This window comes from Heterocephalus glaber, unplaced genomic scaffold, assembly GCF_053883595.1.
Source record: "Heterocephalus glaber isolate CG9 unplaced genomic scaffold, H.glaber_assembly_v1.0 deba00000347, whole genome shotgun sequence".
Classification (NCBI taxonomy): domain Eukaryota; kingdom Metazoa; phylum Chordata; class Mammalia; order Rodentia; family Bathyergidae; genus Heterocephalus; species Heterocephalus glaber.
Window position 1 is genome coordinate 15,869,007 of NW_028258143.1, and position 18,090 is coordinate 15,887,096.

The 18,090-nt window shown below is 35.6% G+C and overlaps 1 protein-coding gene across 1 annotated transcript in view; it reads left to right on the top strand.

Annotated features, from left to right (window-relative positions):
* The first annotated feature begins 553 nt into the window (after nucleotides 1-553).
* Nucleotides 554-18,090, top strand: part of Dpp10 (dipeptidyl peptidase like 10) — a 1,332,172-nt gene continuing 1,314,635 nt past the window's right edge. Inside the window, exon 1 of the mRNA XM_004836090.4 lies at nucleotides 554-950. Coding sequence (XP_004836147.1) covers nucleotides 891-950 — 60 coding nt within the window. The 5' untranslated portion in view covers nucleotides 554-890. The remainder of the gene's footprint in view (nucleotides 951-18,090) is intronic.

Consider the following 18,090-nt stretch of genomic DNA (forward strand, 5'->3'; position numbering starts at 1 on the left):
AAGGAATGAAAACAGTGGCCTTAAGGAGAGAAATAGTTAAAAATAAAATCACAGAATAAAGAAAGTGTCTTTTTGCTTTTCTGCAACATGAAATGACTACAATAACTAGGATGTTTGATGACTCTTTTTTTTATATACTTTTAGACTTCTTCTAGTTTACAAAAGAGCCAGTCTCTTAGCTCACTGTTACTGCAGAATTTCTTAAATATCCATAGATATTCAAGACTCTGTCCTTCACCATTCAGATATAAAATCCTAAAATCTTAAAAACTAGCAACAGGTCATTTTCCAGCATTTACTGATATTTTTACTGTAAGCAAATTTATTTCCAGGATGGAATAAATTTAGCATTTGAATGAGAATGATTTACCAAAAAAGTCAGAAAGAAGGAGGGAGAGAGGGAGGGAGAGAGAGAATTGTTTTTCACTCCAAAAAAGGTATAAAAGTGTAGTATAATGCGGGCAGAACCAGGGTTGCTGTGAGTGCCCCTTTAAACTGTGGGACTGCAATTGATCTCTGTATGTTTTCTGGTATTCGTTCCTTTGAAAGGAGAATGAGCCAAGATCATTGGCTGAACTGTGGAGCTGTCACATCTCAGTACTGAAAAGATACAGTGCAAGTGAATTTAAACAGTCTCTGACTTTCTATTCCTTATTGCCAAGAGCTTTGAGAACGATGAACCAAGTAAATGCTTTATTTAGGACTAAGTGAGATACAGATCCCTCCAGTCTGACAGCGTTTCAGCCTCCGGAGTGAGGAACCAGCAGAAACAGAAGCAGCAGTAGCAGCAGCAACAGCAGCAGCCCTGTTGAAGTCCAATAGAGGACATCTGATCTCTAGTGTATTTTGGAACTCCGCCTGGGATCGTGCACTGTCCTGGGTCCTGAAACATGAACCAAACTGCCAGCGTGTCTCATCACATCAAGTGTCAGCCCTCAAAAACAATCAAGGTAGGACCAGGTTTTCGCCTCTGCCCTCTGCTTCTGCACATGTACTTTCATTCATCTGCCTCACATCTGGGTGTTGGTATGGCAGGGCACTGATGGTAGAGATACCTCTCTGGCTAGAGTTTGGACTGAAGGTTGGATCTCAGTCAGTGTGTCACTCTGTTTGTATGTGTGAGTAGACTGGAGAGAATAGTTCCCAGAGAACAATTCTTCTATCCTGATGACTTTAGCTCTTTTTTGACTGAAATATCTATCAATTTCAGAAATAAACTTTAGTGAGTGCCTAGAAGTTTCTAGCTCATACCCGTTTTCTTAGTGGAACTGATGAGGAATTTGCAAACTACTTAAAACAGGTAACATTAAATTGACAAATTTGGTAACGCTATATTATAGTCATATGGAGTTCGGATCTCTCGTCTTTCCAGACAAAAGCACATTTCTTGTTAGCCTTAAACTGGTTGTTACACTACAGTGACCATAGTGACATTATAAAATGCTATTGAGAGAGTATAAAGACATATGTTCTTATGTATACCAATAACTCAAAACCAGGGAAATGATTGGAGATACTTCTTGATACCAATACTTGTTCTAAATCTGAGCATTTTTGATAGCACATGGTTAAAAGTAAAGTAAAAAGCTCACAACTTCATTTTCCTTTCCGATTTTAAGTAACAGGCCAACTCTGTGCTTTTATTTGGTATGCTTTTGATTACCTGGAGGTTTATAAATGAGCATGCTTCCAATCAGGAATTTGCTCTATATTGCCATCTATCTGAACTCTCTGTGTGTATTTGTGTATGTGTGTTTGTGTGTGATTATTTTTTATCTAGAATCAAAATGATGGGTTCCTCTAAAACACTCTTATGAAGAAAATTGATAAAGTGATTATCTGATGGTTCATCTTTAGTTATTGCCAGCTCTGATTCACATACAAGTGCATACTTTTACTAAGATGCAATAATTCATAAAGCTAGACTTTTCATGATTTACATCACTTTTTGGTTTATATCTCTGGCCTTTGACAATATTGCATAGACTGTAATTAGGAAAAGGATGTAGTTTTCAGTAATATCTCTTTCTTATGAACTTTCCTACCCTTTGTCAGAGTCTTTCAATGATAAATAGACCATAAACTGTACATTTTACTCCATTTATCAGCAGTTATTTTTAAAAGCAATGAGGTAGCCAAGATATATCTAATGATACATAATTAGATTCTCATCATATATAAACACAGAGAGTTAACTTAAATCATGTACAGCCCAGATTCAGATAATTTACACCATCTCTAATGGCCAAAGTATAATCTATTTCAGCTTTGGATTTTTTGTACCATGTCCAAGTTTAGAAGTAAAATGTTGAGCTTTAAGATTTAAATTGTTCTCTGCATGTAAGATTCCCACATATATCAATTATATAAGTATGCCACCACTTGGACAATGCCAAAAAAGTAAATACATCAAATTCCATACTGTGATATATAAACTCTAGTTGAAAGAATGCATTGTAGTCTCAAGTAGGATTAAATTACAAACTGTCTATCTACCTTTGTCTGGAAAACAGTAAAATGATCAGTGGCTTTCTGTTGAAGTGTTGGAAGTCACAGGACTCAAGCATTTTTATTTGCCCTTTTCTTTATTGGGTAAGCACAAATAAATGCTACTCTCTTTCACTTTAAATCACTTTCCTTATTAATGCTCTGGCATTGACTGCTCTTAGACAAACTGTGGAGAGAAAAAATGTTTCTAGTGTAAGGGTTTTGCATCATCTTGCTGATCTTGCAGATGCTGGTTTTTATTCTAACTGCAGCCATTGAATTTAAATGAAAGGTATCATAAAAATTGGACAACCCACCACTTAGCAATATATTATATTAATGGTTTAATGAAAGAATCTTGAATCAAAGCTCTGGGTGATTTAGTTAATTGTACAAGTTAAGTTATTTTGTGCACCCCCCATATTACTCTGAGGAGCAAATGATGCTTGTGATGTTCATAAAGTATATATAGTTGTAAGCATTGAACTATTAAGGGAGTAATTACTTGAGTATTTTCCAATTCACGACAGTAAAAAGAGATGAGTGGAGAAGCTGTCTTACTTCAAATTATGTGCTCAATTATGAAACATTTATGGCTTTTGGAATTTATACTAAAAATGGCTATCTATATTTAGGTAATGCATTAGCCTATGAGGAAAATGCAATAATAAACTAAGGAAAATCTCTAAGATGAAAGATTTTTGGAAAGCTATGGTATACTGGAATTTAAAAGACTGATTTTTAGAATCTTAGTCTCAAACATGGTTGTTTAGTGGTAATTTCTCCCTTATTATTAAAGTAGTTATTTGAGAATTTAAAATAAACTCCCTCACGGAATCTGATTGGCCTACAGATAATGATAACCCACTTTAGGACTCTGGAAATGCAGAGATATTTACAAATTAGCATTTTGCTCCACTTTAGAAATGTTAGAACCTCCAGGGGCTTTTTCTACATAGCTCAATATAATAAACCCTAGGGAATTTCCCCCTCATTCAGTGTAGTAAATGTTGCTGTTATCTCTAGCTAGTATAACTCCTTCTAAAGAAAATGGAATAGAAATGGGACAAAATGAAATTCATGGTGAAAATTAGCTGTAGAACCCAAAAATCTGTAGGGGAAATAGGAGAAAGAGCAAGGAAGTGTGTGTGTGTGTGTGTGTGTGTGTGTGTGTGTGTGTGTGCATGCATGTGTTTCATTGAATTTTAAAAAGTGATGAAATCTGGAATGAGTCAAATTCAGCAATGGTTGCCAGTCAAAGCTACTTGTGGTCAAGGCAGTGGTACAGCTGGAGAAGCAGAGATGGGAAAGAGTCATAATGGAATCAAGTGATCAACATTATTTGGGTTGCTTGAAATTTGTTTTGTCAGTCTGGCCTTTCTCCATCTTATCCAGTTTCAGATACAATTTTTCTGATGTACTTAGACAGGTATGTTCCTACAGTCAAAACTGATAAGAGAAAACAGCAGAAAAAGTCAAATGAAGGTGCCAACCTCTTCTCAGGTCTCTTTTGGATGGAATGTTGAATTTAATGCCCTTATAAAACCCTCTCCCTTCTGAGAACTTGTTAAGCAGTAAAGCTTTGCCTGAAATGATTACAAATCTTACTGTCAGGGTAGTAGTGCTGAAACAAAAGTCATTCTCTTGCACTCTAAGATCTGTAATGCAAAGTTTGGGAATGTCAAATACAAATCAAATCTCGGCATTATTATAAACTTGATCTCTGAAATATTGTCCCACCTTGGGCAACAAAATTCTTTTTGTCATTATCAACTTTGATCCTCTGTGCTACACTGAAAGTAAATTAAACATTCCAGCCAAATGTTTGGCTTGCTTTTATTTTCCTAGTAAAATTGCAAATTTAGAACTTTATCTTTCAATGTGCAGAGATGTTTTTGGAAATTATTTCACATTTTAATATAAGTCCAGCATCCATGTGTGTCAAAAGAAAGCAGAAGTCCTTAGGCCCGGGGCTTTAGCTCAGAGGCACAGTGCCTGCCTCACAAGTGTAAGGTCCTGAATTTGATCCCCTGGTACAAAAAAAAAAAAGAAGTACTTTTTTTTTTGAGTTAGAAGCTGTGAGTCAATTATCTGAGGTTGATGATTCCTGGGACAGGAATTGTATATGATATATTTTATTATGAAAACTACAAAATATACTACAAAAATTTTCTTTGCTTTTCTACCTAGTACTTTAATACCAGTATCCTTCCTTCTCTTTTTCAAGAATTGATTGGTTTATTCTATCACCACCTACACATCCAGGTTTCCAATTCCACATAGAGTACAGCCCCAGGATCTAAAAGTTCTAGCTTCTTCCTAGATAGCTCTGTTGATGTATGAAGGTTTGTGTGAACCGTAATAGACGTTTTAGGATTTTCATCATCTTCAGAGTACACCTTCAGCTGATAAACTCTTTCATGGTAATTTTAGCTGACTTTTATATAGTAACATTGATGAAGCTAATAAAGAGTTTTTTTCTCTCTTACTACTTCTAACCCACAGCCTCATCTAAACTTGTGGTATATGAAACAGGAGATGAAACAAATGGGTAGAGTGATCATAGTGTAACTCATACATTTGTACAAACACTATGTATCAGTGAAAGCAAACTTAAAAAGCAGGTGAGTAAAACAATGAAAATCTCAATACAAATAATTTTAGTTAAATATGTAGGTTAGGAAATAATTTCTATCTTTAGCAAATTGGTATTTTGGAGTGGGACCCCAGTGAATTGGCTTGCTGAGACTGGCTAGGAATTACACCATTGTGTCACTGGCTGTTAATCCTATGCCTCCAATCTAAAGGATGGGTAGCACAATAGTTTTTCCCATGATTCTTGAGCTTATATTGCTATTAAGTTTTCAAAAGTATCTTATAACTAAATATGCAAATGATATCCAGTCCATACAAATTTAGAAATGAAGTACATAAGTAAAAGTTTCTGCCTTTTCATGTCATTACAATATGCAAATGGAGCTTCCCTCAAGTTCAGTATTTTTTGAAATTTTAAGTGCAAAGATTATAACATATTGTACCATGTGTTAGGCATTTTTCCTTGTTCTTAATCTTAATAACTGTGGCCACAAAAGAAAAGTTTTTTAAAGGTATGATCTCAACACAGACTCAGATATGCACTAAAGACAGAGTGGTTGTTGGTAATTCTATAGTTACTGGTTACTAAAGACATCAGAGAGCTAGGCAACTATATCTGGCAAAGCACAGAATTCTTATAGCATTAGGGGAATGGGCCATTTTCCTAAATATTGATATAGGAGGAAGCCAAAAGACAAGACTTACAAACAATGATGGATAAAGGTAGTCTCTGTATGATAGCACTTCTCTTTCTGTTACAAATGGTCTACATCTTTTTAATTATTCAAACACAGCTTCCTCATAGGCTTAAGGCAAAAATCACAGTCTATCTTAACCATGAAGAGGACCACAAATTGGAAATTGTGTTAATGACAAATTCATAGTCATTTACAATTTACATTTATGGGTACATTTTTAAACTTTAAATGATTATAGAACAATTTTATTTCAAAGGCTATATTCAACTGTTTTCAAGAGGTATAAAGATATCTTTTCTCTTTTTAATAAATAATGACAATACTATAACGATTCACCAAGTTTATAGTTTTGCTTTTTTTCTTAATAAAATAGATTTTTTGACAATTCATAATATATGAGACTCAACTTTTACTTTGAATGAGTACTCTCATATAATGTATTGTTGAAGCAAATTTAAGGTTTTAAAATACATATTACATTTTCTCTTTGGAAAATAATGTTAATATTTTCTAAAAATTTTTGCTTTGCTTGGTTAGTGAAGACATTGTTGATAACTAAATGTCACTGAAGAAACAACATGCATCTGCAAATGAAGCATGGAATTTACAAGGTGAGGCAGAAGTTTTCAAAATATGGTCCTCTGGGAACTTATTAGAAATGCAAATTCTTGGGCTCTCCCTACACCTATATAATCAGAAACTCTAGAGATGGGGTCCAGGAATCTGTTTTAATAAGTCTTCCAGGTGATTCTGATGCATAGTGAAGTTTCAGAACAACTGAACTAAAGGTCCATGAAATATGATATACTTTTGGTATAGTCCACCTGTCAGTTTGGATAGTACAGGAGTTTGAACAACTTCAGAATGATACTTAAACAGCAAAGTCCTGTGAGAGCCAAGACCTCATTAAGTTTATCTCTTTTTTATCATTCACAAGGATTACTTCATACAAAGCTTTTCACAGAGCAGAATTGAATTTACATTATAATTTACTTATATAAATGTGATTAATTTCTGTCAATTCTAAGAATTCTAAGACCAACTAAAATTTTTTGAGGACTGGAGGCAGTAGGTAACTAGGTTGATAGATTTGCTTTTTTTCATAAAAATTTCTTAAGGAAGTATATTGACACTTGTTTAGCTCTTCATAGTTTTGTTGTCTGATCTTGGTGTGGAGCCATCTGGTAATCAAAACCTTTCAGTAGTGTAGGAGACCCAAAGTCACACTAAGCAGAAAGCACACTGGACAAATATCTCTCTTTTTGCCAGCTTCATCTGAAACTTGTCAAAACAACGGTAGGAAAGAATGTCACCATTGCCTTTCTCCTTTTCTTTACAAATATTCTTTGTTCTTTTAGCTTATGCCAGGTTACTAGCATGTAATGGGCAGCAGTATACAACAGAAGCAAAATTAATCATCATTAACACATCTGACCTTCCACGGACAGACACAGCATGATGTTTCATTAGCAGAACTTGATCTAAGCTGGGTAATAAGCATTGAAATACAGGAATTTACCTTCTGAGCAGGCGTCTTTCTTTGAAATTTGTCACAGTACTTAGAAGATATTTTTGTTTGTTTTAGAGTTACCATTAATAAGAAAAAGTGAATGCACACAGCTTGCCCTATCTGCAAATAGAGTATAAGACAGATGGGGGGGTGGGCATCGCTAAGTTGAAGTTTTCACCGCCCCCCTCCCCCCCTCACGCCATACAATGAATCACTCGGCCTTGAAGAAAACAATTAACCCTGTTAAGGCTTTCCTTCCTACTAACAGAAGGCCAAAAAACATAAGTTATGTCCCAAACAAAAATGCTACATAAGTACTTCGTATTATACTTTGTTCTAGTTGCAATTTTTCAGGGACATGACATTTTCATAGAGGTGTATAGTGAGAATCAATTTTTATGATGTAAAACCCGAGAATTTTATTTGCAACTATTATTAACTGCAATGATGATAAAACTCATGCTGAAGTCCCCAGGGAGCTGAAATGTATCTTCTAATATTGTGGTAACATCTGAAAGATTTCATCATGGATCTGTACCAGGAAGATAGGGGGAAGAAGGAAACTGGATTCAAATGCCTTCCAAAGAACCAAGTACTCCAATTAAAAGCACAATTGCGCATCCCACTGCTATGCTACCAAAGTGTTAAATATGGCGGTGGGTTCTTGGAGTGTACATGTGGTTTAATAGAAGTGTTATAATGTCATGGATAAAGTCTTCATTCTATGATCTTTGGTGCTTGCTGATTCCTTTACCTTACCTTCTCTCCTACCCAGTGATACTATTTTTTAAAATTAATTTTATTGGTGCATTTTGGGTATCCAATATAATGACATTCATCATTGGATATTTGCACCTTTACATAATCTCTCTTGGTTCTTTTTCCCCATTCCCCTGCCCTCTCTTCAACCCCTCCATCCCTCCTTATTTACAAAGACTTAGTTTCCTTTTTTTCACTTTCTCATATTAATTCCATTCCCTTTTTCCTTTCCCCTACCCTTCACACTTCTCCTTCCCCTTTGCCCCTTTCCTTCCTATTTCACATTATCTATTATACCTTTTAGTCCTTATTTACACTTTCAGTTTCTCACACTAGAGAAACTATTCAGTATTTACACGTGTCCTATTTATTTCACATAAGTGTATGGCCTCAATGTGTATCCATTTAGCTATAAATGTTGCTAATTTCTCATTTTTAGGCTGAGTAGTACTCTATTTTATAAAGAAACCATATTTTCTTTATCGAGTTTCCAGTTGACGGGCAATTGGGCTGCTTCCAAGTTTTAGCTATTACAAATTGTGCTGCTATGAATATGGGTGCACGTATATCACTGTGGTTTGATTCTTTTAATTCTTTGGGGAAGATACCCAGCAGAGGAATAGCTCGGTCAAATGGGACTTCCAGTCCTAGTTCTGTGAGATATCTGCATACTGATTTCCACAGTGGTTGCACCAGTTTACACTCCCACCAGCAGTGGAGCAGTGTTTCTCTTTCCGAACAGCTCTGCCAGCATTTGTTATTGGTTGATTTCTTGATAGCAGCCGTTCTTTCTGGCCTGGGTGGAATGCCAGTGTTGTTTTCTTCTGCATCTCTCAAATGACCAGTGATGTTGAACATTTTTTTATACGTTTATTTCCTATTTCTATTTTTTGTCTGAGAAATGTCTGTTCATTTCAAATGCCCATTTTTGGATTGGGTCTTTACATTTGGGAGTTCTGATTTTTTTAAGTTCTTTTTAGATTCAAGATAGTAGACCTTTGTCTGAGGAACAGCAGGTGAAAAATTTTCCCACATTGTGGATTGTCTCTTCATACTGTAGGTGGTTTCTCTTGCTGTGCAGAAGCTTTTTAATAAGAAGAGATCCTACTTGTTGCTTGTTTGTGCTAGTTGATGGGCAACTGAGGTATTGTTCATAAAATCTTTTCCTATACCAATTTCTTCAAGAGTTCTACCTAACCTCTGTTCCAGCCAGTTCAGCGTTTTGGTTTTAATATTTAGATCTTTAATCCATTTCAATTTTAGTTTTGTGCATGGTGAAAGATATAGGTCTAGTTTTAGTCTTTGACAAGTTGAAAACCAATTTTTCCAGCACCATTTATTAAAGAGGCTATCTTTCCTCCAGTGAGGGTGTTTGGCTCCTTTGTTGAAGATGAGGTGGCTGAGTGTGTCTGGAGTCATTTTGGCATCTTCTAATCTGTTCCACTGGTCCTCAAGTCTGTTTCTTTGCCAGTACCATGCTGTTTTTATCACAGTAGCTTTGTAGTATAGTTTTAAGTTGGGGGTTGTGATACTCCATTCCATGTCTCTGTTGCCTAGAATTCCGTTTGCTATTCTGTGTCACTTCTTATTCTAAATGAATTTTTCGATTGTTTTCTCAAGGTCCATAAAGTATGCTGCAGGGATTTCAATTGTGATTGAATCTATATAGCAATGTTGTAAGTATGGCCATTTTCACAATGTTGATTCTTCCTACCAAGGAACAAGGGATGTCTTTCCATTTTCTGATATCCTCTTCATTCTCTCTTTTCAGAGCGCTATAGTTTTCAGAGAAAAGGTCTTTGATTTCTTTTGTTAGATTGATTCTTATATTTCAGTTTTTTGTGAAAGGAATTGTTTTCCCTGTTTCTCTCTCAATGAGTCTGTTGTTTGTGTAGAGGAAAGCTATTGATTTTTGTGTGTTGACCTTGTATCCAGCTACTCTGCTGAATTTGGTTATTAAGTCTAGAAGGCTTTTGGTGGAGTTCTTGGGGTCTTCTATATAAAGTATCATGTCATATGCAAATAATGACAATTTGACTTCTTCATTTCCTATCTTTTTTCCTTTAATTTCTTTCTCTTGTCTAATTGCTGTGCCTAATATTTCCAAAACTATATTGAACAAAAGTGGTGATAGTGGATTTCAGTTTTTGACCATTTAGTATGATATTGGCTGTTGGTTTTTCATAGATGGCTTTTATCAGATTGAGATAGAGACTGTCTATTCCAATTTTCTGTAGGGTTTTTATGATAAATGCGTGTTGGATTTTGTCAAATGCTTTTTCTGCATCTATTGAGATGATCATATGGTTTTTGTCCTTGGCTCTATTGATATAGTGTATTACATTGATTGATTTGTGTATATTGAACCATGCCTGCATCCATGTGATGAATCCCACTTGGTCTGGATGTATGATCTTCTTGATTATATTCTGCTTTCTATTTGGAAGTATCTTATTAAGGATTTTTGCATTTATGTTCATTAGTGAGATTGGCCTATAATTCTCTTTTTCAGTTGAGTCTTTCTCTGCTTTGGGGATCAAGGTGATACTTGCTTACAGGAATGAATTCAGGAGTATTGCTTCCTTTTCAATTTTATTGAAGATTTTAAACAGTAGTGGCAGTAGTTCCTCTCTAAATATCTTGAAGAATTCAGCAGTGAAGACATCAGGACCTGCGCTTTTCTTAGTTGATAAGTTTTTAATTATGTTTTCAATTTCATTGGTTGATATTGGGTCCTTTAGAATTTTTAGGTCTTCTTCATTCAACTTTGGTAATTCATACATATCTAGGAATCTGTCCATTTTCTGTGTTTTCCATCTTATTGGCATATAGATTCTGGAAGTAGGTATTGATCCTCCTGATTTTGGCTGGGTGTGTTTTATCTTCTCCATTTTAATTCTTAATTGCATGGATTTGGCCCTTTTCATTCCTTTTTTTGATGAGGTTGTCTAATGGTTTGTCAATTTTGTTCATTCTTTTGATGAATCAACTCTGCTTCATTGATTTTTTGTATCAGTCAGTCTCCATTACATTGATTTCTGTTTTAATATTTATAATTTCCTCCTTTCTATGGGCTTTGGGTTTGTCCTGCTCTACTTTTTCTAAAAGCTTGAGTTTCAGAATCAGGTTGTATAATTGAGCTCCCTCTATTTTCCTAATATGAGTATTCACTGCTATGAATTTCCCTCCTAAGATTGCTTTCTTTGTATCCCATAGATTTTGATATGTTTTATTAGCATTGTCATTTAATTGTAGGAACTGTCTGATATCTTCTTTAATTTCCTCTGTGACCAATTGGTTATTGAGAAGTGTTTTGTTCAGTTTCCATGTGTTCATGAAATTCTTGTGGTTTCTTTTGCTATTGACTCCCCAATTTCATCACACTATGGTCTGATAATATACAGGGGATCTCTTCAATCACTTTGCACTTACTTAAACATGTTCTATGAGCATGTATGTGGTTCTATTTTGGAGAATCATCCATGTGCTGCTGAAAAGAATATATTCTGATTTTGTGGGGTAGAACACTCTGCAAACATCTGTTAAGTTCATTTGTTCAACAGTTTGATTGATTTCTAGTATTTCATTGCTTATTTTCAGTCTAGTTGATCTATTTGTGACAGTGGGTCATTGAATTCCCCCATTACTACTGTATTAGTGCTTATTTGATTTTTCATGTCTATTAGTATTTGTTTTATATAGTTCGGCGCTCTAGTGTTTGGTGCATAGATATTTATGATTGTAATCTCTTCCTCTTGGATTGTTCCCTTTGCAAGGATGTAGTGTTCTTCTTTGTCTCTCTTAATCGGTGTTGGTTTGAAATCCACTTGATCTGCAAAGAGGAGATAGCTACTCCTGCTTTTTTTTTTTTCAGGTTCCTGTCACATGGAGTATTGTTTTCCACCCTTAACCTTTCAGTCTATGGGTTTCTTTTTGAATTAAGTATCTTTCTTGTATGCAGCAAATTGCTGAATCTTGTGTCTTGACCCATTCTGCCCATCTATTTCTTTTGATTGGTGAATTGAGACCATTAACATTGATGGTTATAACTGATACATATTGACATCCTTGTCATGACTTTGTCTTTTTGTTGGATTCTCCCTGTTTGTGTTTAATTTCTTGTCGTGCCTGATGGATTCATTCTGCTGGGCTTCCTGGGGTTGTGATCCTATTGTCTTTTCCTAGGATATTGTCTATAAAATTTTTTGGAGTGCTGGTTTGGTATTCATGAAGTTCCTAAGGTGCTCTTTGTCATGAAAGTATCTTATTTCTCCATCAATTTTGAAAGATAGTTTTGCAGGGTACATCAATCTGGGTTGGAGGCTGTTTTCCTTTAGGGCTTGAAATACATCACTCCAAACTTTTTTTGCCTTGAGTGTTTGTGTTTAGAGGTCTGCTGTGATTCTGATGCGCTTTTCTTTGTATATGATTTATTTTCTTTCTCTAAGTGCTTGTAGAATTTTGTTCTTATGTTGGTTTTCTGTTAGTTTAACTTTTATATCACTATGCGTAGTTTTTATTTTTTCATCAAGGTTAGTTGTAGTCCTATACACCTCACTTATCTGTATGTCAAGTTCTTTTCCCCTGCTTGTGAAGTTTTCTGCCATCACTTCTGTGAATAGTTTTTTTTTTGTGCCATCTACACTCTCTCCTGTTCCTTCCTTGACTCCAGTCAGTCTTATGTTATTCTTCTTTGCATTGTCTAGAAGCTGCTGGATTGATTTCTCATGGTCCCTTACTATTTTAAAGAAATTTTTCTTCTCTAGGTCACTAATTGCAATCTTCTGTATCTGAAATTCTGTCCTCACATTGGCCCATTCTGCTGCATAAACTTTCAATGGAGTTTTTATTCTCCTGGAAATCTGTTTGCATCTGTTTTATGGATTCCATTTGTTTCCTATGTTAGGATTCCATCATGTTCCTCAGCTCCTCTATTTTTTTATCTGTGTCCTCTATAGATTTATTACTCATGTCCTGCACTATGGACACAATCACTGCTGTTATCTGAGAAATTATTTCTGATTTTATTTTTCCAGATCCTCTTTTGTTGCCAGTTCAGGGAGTCCATGTGTTTGAGTATCAGATTGTTCCATCTCGTTTCTCTTTGGGATTGATTTAGGTGATCTGGAAGTCTGGTTTTGAGACTTGTTTACGTGTCTTGTCATTTTTAAGGGGTGGGGTTTGTGTGTGCTGCTGGTGCCCATGTGGCTCACCTCCTTGGCCCTTGGGTAAGCGCTGCTCCTTGGCACTGGGGGAAGTGGTATGGTGGCCCAGAAAGCTTCTCCTTACTTTTTTTTTGTTTTGGTACTGGTGATTGAACTCCTGATCTTGTGGTTGTGATCAGGTGCAGTGCCACTGAACTAAATCCTTGGCCCTATCCAGTGATACTTTTAGCAAATCTCCAATCTTACACTCTTAGCTTTATATTTCATGCAGATTTTCTTGTGAGAGTTTTCAGACTCCCTTAGTCAGGCACTAAATCATCTAAGTTCTTACCTAATTTTGTGTACCTCCTTAATAAAAATTGATCTTCTGAGTTATACCTGTATTTATTTCCATGACACTCTCTTAAACAGTTCTTAATGAGCTTTGCAATTGTCTCTGTCTTACCTTTGCAAATCTCAGGATTTATCCCCAAATCTGGTACATAGCAGGTACTCAATAGCCCTTGAAATGAAAGAATAAACAAGACCTAGGTAAAACTAAGCTTCTTAATTTGAAATATGTAGACAACATGTGGATAAATGACAATAGATATTTGAGCTTGTGACAACATTTATCTATTCCTATTGAGTATGTGTGTCTTAATAAGTAAAAAATGAGTTTTGCATTATGAGGATCTTTTCACATTTTGATTGCATAAACTCTTGAATCTGAGTGTAGATTCATGCTCCATTTTAGAGTTTCAGTTAGTATAGCAGACACAAATTGCTGCTGATTTTAATGCTTAGGGCTTTGCAAGGGAAATATTGGCTCTGGCACATTAGTGAAGCTCTTTCTCATCAGAAACCTTAATTTCCAAGATGAATCACTGCTGCCCAACTGAAAAACACCTCTTCTCCCAACTCTGGTTTCAAGAATTTTGCCCTAAGGAAAATGGACTCCACTTTATTGTAATGGAAAATAAATAACATGAAAGTATTTATTGTATTTAATATATAGGCCCTTTACTTAAATAGTCTTTTTTGGGGACAATAAAAGCATTAGGTCAGCAAAAACATGAAAAATAGGCAGTCTTGATTATATAAAGGCAGACATAGTAAGATTTTTCCTTTATATATATATTGTCTGAATAATAAAATAGAATGAAAGATAAATTCAATAATCATCAACATTGGTTGAGCAGTGAACATACAGTGGTATGATAGAGGCTTGGATTTGCTCTTTCCTAATTTCCATCACTCAGGGTTTAATAGAAGAGGAGAAACACATGAACAGAGTGGTATCTCCTGTTTTTGAGGAGCAAAATTTAGGATACAAATCAGTACATTTACCATATAAAGTGCCAAGTGCCAAGTAGGTAAATACAAAATTTTTGGCAAGAGGTATTCACAAGCCCCAAATCATGTTCCAGATACAGGAAAAAAGGGCAAAAGATGAAGAAACAAGGCAATGTAACTCTCACAAGAGCATTTTCATAGTAGAGACAGACTAGTTAAGAATGCCAGTGATTAGGAGGCATGGAAAAGGAGGCTCTAAATTGATTTGGGGGAACTAGGTTTTGTGCTATCTTTCAAAAATTAGCTGCATTTTGAGGGCACATTTGAAGCGCAATAGTGTAAAGACCAGATCTTGAAATCTAAACTTCGGACTCATCTCTGTCCTTGGGAAAAACTCCTGAGGTTCCTGTCTTCTGGTAAAAAGTGAAGATGGCCTGCCTGGCTAAAAATATCTTATACTTGATTTATCCTGAAAGATGGACCAAGGCTGTGTTACCATCTTCACTTTCTACCAGAAGACACACAGCCTTGGTCCATCTTTCAGGATAAATCAAGTATAAGATATTTTTATCCAGGCAGGTACTACTAAAGGTAAATTTTGGTAAGAACAAAAGATTTGTTTATTAGCGTGATTTAGAAAAGTACCACTCACTTTCCTGAGTGTTAATTATACCTTAATAGCTGGTCTTTAAGGGCTTCAATTTAACGGCAGCATTTTGATTCAGGAATGTCTTTGTAACCCAATGTCAATCATTTAGCTGTAATAAAACTTTCCTCTTAAATATCTCCTGATAATATACAGATAATCATTGTCTTGGATCTTAGCTGCTTATCATTTCAGCAATGCCTAAGGAGAAACAAATGAACTCTATTAGTAGCATTAGATTTAAATATGAAGGATATCTGAAAATTTTAAGTGTGAAAATGTGAAAGTTCTTTCTTTCCCAGTGCCTGTGTGTGTGTGTGTGTGTGTGCGCGCGTGCGCACTGTTTTTAATAAAGACCCTGTGGGGTTTTTGAAAGATCATTTCCAAGAGTTTCTGGCACTGGCTCACATTTTCCAGAGAACATAGGATACATAGAAATACATTTGATGTGCTATGATTTTAATATTATGAAGTTTTAAATGTTTCTTTAAGGTATCCTAGAGACTCATTTTTCAGATGAGAAAGTTAATAATGAGAAAGAGAAAATATATGAGTGATTCCCTATTCATGTTTTTAAACAGGAACTGCACTTTTCTATATTTACATCTGTATCTACATCTGTATCATGCAGTATTATCACTTAACACTTAGTATGGCTATGGTGACTTATTTTCTTACCTCTTTACTCCTTGCCTTTTAAGAGATCACGGTCTTTTGAGGTCTTATCTTCACCGAAAATCATGTAAAACACGCATTGTTATTATTGATTGGATATGATTAAATGACTGAAATATGGGATATTGGAGTAAGAAAAATAGTTCATGAAAAAGTAAAGATATACTATGCAGTTTTATAAATTATAACACATTTTGGAAAGACAATTGCTAAAATGGGTGGTCATGCTTATTACAGACAAAATATTTGGAGTATTCAAATTACTAGGATAAACTTTTCCTCATCAGAAAAATAGGTCAGAAGAGGCAGCTTCTGTTCTGTAGACCACAGGAGTACAATAAGTCAAGGGCAAATATAAAGCCAGTAAATAATTGGGTAAAGATTACAACAAATGTTATATTGTGGTACAGGTGTCCTGTTTCTGGCCACTATGGTTATAGAGGCCAAGTTCTGCTGGTGAAACCACATGGGGAAAGCCATGGACCAATGTAGAAAACGGTTCAGAGGAGGAGAGTTTTCCATGCCTAATCCAGTTCCAGCATGGGGCAGAATCTGAGAAAGTTTTAAACAAGTTTACAAAATAGGCCAAGTGTAAGATGTAAAAAGTAGTTTGGGGTATATAAATACAATAAAAACTGAGTTCAGTCTTTGTGTTCAGAGGAGATGAGATACTGTTTTCCTGTTATAGCTATATCCGTTTTGTTTCCCTTGGTCTAACTCAGGAGCTGTGTATCAGTTTTTGCACCCCTGACACATGTGACTAGATTATTTTCATTCTGGAGCAGTCCTGTGGATTGTAGGAGGTGTTGCAGTGTCCCTGCTCTCCACAAGTCAGTAACCTCCTTCTCCAGTGTAGGAGACATTGTTAGTAGTCTCTTGGGAGCAAAATTAGGCAATGGTGACTACTTTGCAAGTGAAAATTCTGGAACAAGGACTGAGTGTGGGTCATCGTGGCCTCTCAGCTATTGTGATTTGAAAGCCATTGCCACTCTGTACTTGAGCCTTCCTGACACTAAGGATGGTTGGGCCATTCAAAAGACACTGGAAGAATTCAATGTTTGTCTTTCAAGGTTTATAGATGGGTGGACTCAGAGAGATAAGAGTCTGCCCTCAAATCTCATGGAAGAATTAACAGTTGAGCCCCATTCATATCACTTAGACTGTGTCTCTTTTCCACAACAAGCAGTTTTTATTCTATGCTTCAAAAAGTCCTAAGATGTAAGGGTTCAAGGAGAGGCAAAGCAGTTGGACTTCAAGGCCTCCTGGATTTGCACCCTATGCTTACTCTGCCTTGGCCAGAGCAGCACAGCTGTCACTTCCCCAGTGATAGACTTAATGTTCCTATTAAATTACTATCAAATACAACCCTCTGCATTTTACCTTCGTGCCTGATGAAAGTTGCAGAAAACAGAACCAGAATTAATCCAGAGAATAGTTCAACAGCATTTCTTATCTACTGGCAGAAATTTATTTTCAAGGATACATGTTGACTGAGCCTCCAGGGAAGAAGTAAGATTGCTAATCTGCAAGGTTCAATGACAAAGAGACTGGATCCCAAATAGCCATTTCAGGATCCTTTCTGGTTTCATCTAGAAAAAAGTCATATTCTTGCCTCTATATTTTATCTTACAAGGCACCCTGATCTAGTCTGTCAGAGGTTTTTCCTTGCAGAACTTTAACAGACCTAAAATTTCATCCTGATAACTTCTTGCAGGGAAGTTTTAAAATTCTGTAATAATTTAAGAATTTCTAGCAGTACCCTCTTAATAAAGTAGGAAAGCATCTCAGGGCTGGAGAAACACAAGTAAACCACTCACATCTCTCTTCTATTCAGCTGTCATGTGAAATGCTACATTTTGAAATTGCCTTTTTTATATCAAAATGTTGCATTCTCTGATTATCACCTTCTTAAAAGCAGATGAACTTGGAAATTTTCACATATGTATATTTTTCCAGCCAAGGAAAAACCATCAATTTCAGTACTCAATATTACATACTTGTTAACAATGTGAGCTTTAAAATCAAACAGGCTCAATTCACATTCCAGCTTGTCACTTTTGGCAATAGTATCATAGGCAAGTTTTCAAAAATCTTTCTAAAGCAGAAAGATATTGGGTAATAAGCCTCCCTATACTAGAGTTATGAGAAATAAGTGACTTGACACATGTAAAGTAAAACTCAATAAAAAATAGCCAGCTCCGTTGTTACAAACTACACTCATAGAAGCCAGTATGCATGCATATTACTAATTAAAGAGATCATTGATAAAAATAAATGCAA